At 39.0% G+C, this 3,038-nt stretch overlaps 1 protein-coding gene across 3 annotated transcripts in view; it reads left to right on the top strand.

Moving 5' to 3' along the window:
• LOC103151693 (centrosome and spindle pole-associated protein 1-like) overlaps positions 1-2,753 on the top strand; it is a 15,393-nt gene extending 12,640 nt beyond the window's left edge. For all 3 annotated transcript variants that reach the window (XM_016681705.1, XM_007571871.2, XM_016681704.1), the window contains 6 exons: positions 317-448; positions 616-656; positions 740-800; positions 1,333-1,442; positions 1,522-1,621; positions 2,350-2,753. In XM_016681705.1, coding sequence (XP_016537191.1) covers positions 317-448; positions 616-656; positions 740-800; positions 1,333-1,442; positions 1,522-1,621; positions 2,350-2,522 — 617 coding nt within the window. In that variant the 3' untranslated portion in view covers positions 2,523-2,753. The remainder of the gene's footprint in view (positions 1-316; positions 449-615; positions 657-739; positions 801-1,332; positions 1,443-1,521; positions 1,622-2,349) is intronic.
• The last annotated feature ends 285 nt before the right edge of the window (positions 2,754-3,038 follow it).

The following is a 3,038-nucleotide window of genomic DNA, read 5'->3' as shown; positions in this document are numbered from 1 at the left end:
AGAGGAAGTGAAACTGTTGCATAAACTGTTTTCACCCACTTCAAAATAAGAGCATGAATATAAACATTGTCCACCAAAGCTTCAACACAAATGTCAAACTTCATTCAACTGAAAGCATATAAAACAGACAAGTAAATTAATGCTTTAGAATTTGTCCAGAAAAATTAATTTAGGGTAAACTAAGTGCGCTAAACATTTACAACATTAGCTAAAACACTAAACAAAAAAATTAGCTCTGCTTTCAGTGGATTAGTGGAAGTGTGCCCACCACTGTCCTAGTGGAAATCCAAACAGTAACTGGTCTGCGTGTCTGAAGCAAACGGAGAGTCAAGGACGGGTTCTGGAGAAGACGCCAAACTGGAAGAAGTGGGCGTGGCCAGTAGGAGGAGGCGGAACTACAGAGACTCCTATCATCACCACAGCAGCCACAGATCTACAGTCCAGGATGGTATCAACGTTTACATTATGATTTCATTTCCTCGCCAGTTATTTCCTGGGAACATAAATGAGGCCTTACCTCTTCAGAAAATCACTGCAGTAGAAACACATCATTCAGTTTCAATTCAGTAACGTTGGTCTGGAGGTGAAAATCTAACCTACATGTTTCATTTTCAGACTATTTAGACCTGTCTCCACCTGAGCAAAACGACTATCTGGTGAGAAATTATGCTTTTTAAAATAAATTATGAGACTTTGTAGCATTTTGGATATGATTTGTGACCAATGGTGTGTGTTATAGAGGAGTGTGAGTGGTGCATCCAGAAGAGGTTTCCTGCTGGAGTCTGAGAGCGCTTTCATTGGTAGGACAGTACAGCAGATTGTTAATGAAAGTCGTCTCTAGTGTTTGTTTGCAGCAATTCTCTAATTTTAAACAGCTTTTTCTTCTCCTTTTTCTTCTGAATTGATTCTTAAACAGTATTAAGTGTCTATTTTTGAAGCTTTAACTATCAAAACTATCACATATAGACTCAATCAACCTGATCAGTTCATTTTACAAAACTTTATTAGTCCTAAATTGAAATCAAATATACAATACATATGGCTGGGTGATATAGCTTAAAAAATAAAATCTCTGATTTTTTTCATACCATTTCTGATTTCCAATTTTTATGGATTTTTTTTCTTGCTTTCTTTTTTTTAAAAAGAAATTACAAATGACAAAAATGACTATTTTTCAAAAATTCAATCCAATTGATAAAATCGATTTATCACCTCACCCCGATAACCCGTTAAGCACAGGAAAGCAATACTAATATTTACCCTGTAAAGTTTTGGTACAGATTTTCATTTGCTTTTTTCCGTTTTTATTCCGATCCTCCTTGTTGTGTTCAGACCCCCTGGGCGGGGCTTCTCCGGTGCCCCCAACTCCAGAGCAGGACAGGATCCGTCAGCTGTCGGCCAGGGAGAGGAGGAGACTGGCCAAGCAGGCACAGCGCCCCCAGGTGGCCATTATCTGCACCTGTATGACTCTTTGCTTTACAGTCCGTCTCTTGAATTTTCTGCTCGTCTTGTAACCTCCAGGAACGAGCTGCTTCGGTTCAGAGAAGCTACCCCGACCCTTCAGGTGACAGGCTGAACCTGGAGGAGGCAGGAAGTGAAGTCAGGAGCCGGAACAGGACAGGTCAGCTGATGCAGGGTGGCCGCACATCCTTAAAAAGCCTTAAATTCACGAATCTAAAAGTAAGGCCTTAAAATGCCTTAAATGTTTGTGGTAGGACTATTTAATCTAATGTTTCACATAGCTGATTTCTCTAGTGGGACTCTTCATGTAGACATTTGAGATGCATGCAGATATCTTTATTATGTTTTTTTTTATTTGAGGCTAACACTAACTAGATGCATAATCGATCAAGAATTTAAAGATGGCACTTGACTAAATGTAATGTTTCAATTGTTGATTCTTTGTGTTTTGGTGTTTTTATGATGTAAAGCACCTTGAAATGCCTTGATGCTGAAATGTGCTACACAAATAAAAATTTGATTGATTTAATAATATATTCTTACTAGGTAGCTAGCTAGGTTTTTTTGCACCCTTCATGCATATGTGTAAATTTATTGACGTTGCCTGGGCAACGTTTGTTTTCACTATCAACCCATACGACACTAGGTGCGTTCTGTTAAAAAAACCCAAAAAACTTTTATGGTGCTATGGAGGTTAAAGCTACCAAAATTCAGTGCAACACAGCAGGATCCCCCAACTGTCACCTGTATTTATAATTTTTTGGTCTTAAATTACATTCAAGGTGGCATTAAAAAGTCTAATATTAAAAGTCTGACATTTGTGTTGTAACAGAAACCGTGTTTTCCTGCCTGTCTCTTGAGCCACTGCCTGCTTGTTTCTTTCTGCAGAACCTCTGGACGGGTCCGATGACGAGTCCTCCCCTCTTCAGTCGTCTCCTCTCAGTCTGAAGCATGAGAGCTCTGAGGAAACCGTCACCACAGACTCTTGGATCGGACCAGGACCGTCGGACGCACAGAAAAGTTTGGACCTAGCATCCAGGAGGAAGCGGCAGGCAACGTAGGATCGTGTCCCTCCAGGGTTCTGGAAGTTCATGGTCTCGTTTTTTTTTTTTTTTTTAAACATAGATTTATTTTAATGTTTTGCTTTTTGACCAGAGGATGTGCTTGTCTGAAACCTTCACCTCTGAATCTGTAACTCTTTGCTGTTTGGATCAAACATTACGTGTTGGTACGTGTTTTAAGCGTTTTTACTGGATAAATTATGTTTGAAATTAAATCTATTTTATATATTATCCTTTTTTCATTATTTCTTTTTTTAGGAATAATCATATCATGCAAGATTTAAATTTTCATGTGCTAATTTCCCCGTCAGTTCCCAAAATCACGGAGAAAAAAAATACATGTCAAAGCGCACGCGGGGTTGGGTATGCACCGTGCACAGGGTAGAAAGCTAATGCGCGTAAGGACAGCAGGACGATTACAGAGAGCATCCATTCAGAATCTCTGCATTGCATACATGCTGTACACAAACAGAACTAAGTATATTTTCTTGTGCTGATTTAAAAAAAAATCCTAAT

Source organism: Poecilia formosa, unplaced genomic scaffold (assembly GCF_000485575.1).
Source record: "Poecilia formosa unplaced genomic scaffold, Poecilia_formosa-5.1.2 Scaffold289, whole genome shotgun sequence".
NCBI classification, from domain to species: Eukaryota; Metazoa; Chordata; class Actinopteri; order Cyprinodontiformes; family Poeciliidae; genus Poecilia; species Poecilia formosa.
Note: the sequence above shows the minus strand (reverse complement) of the source record. Positions and strands in the feature narration are given on the sequence as shown.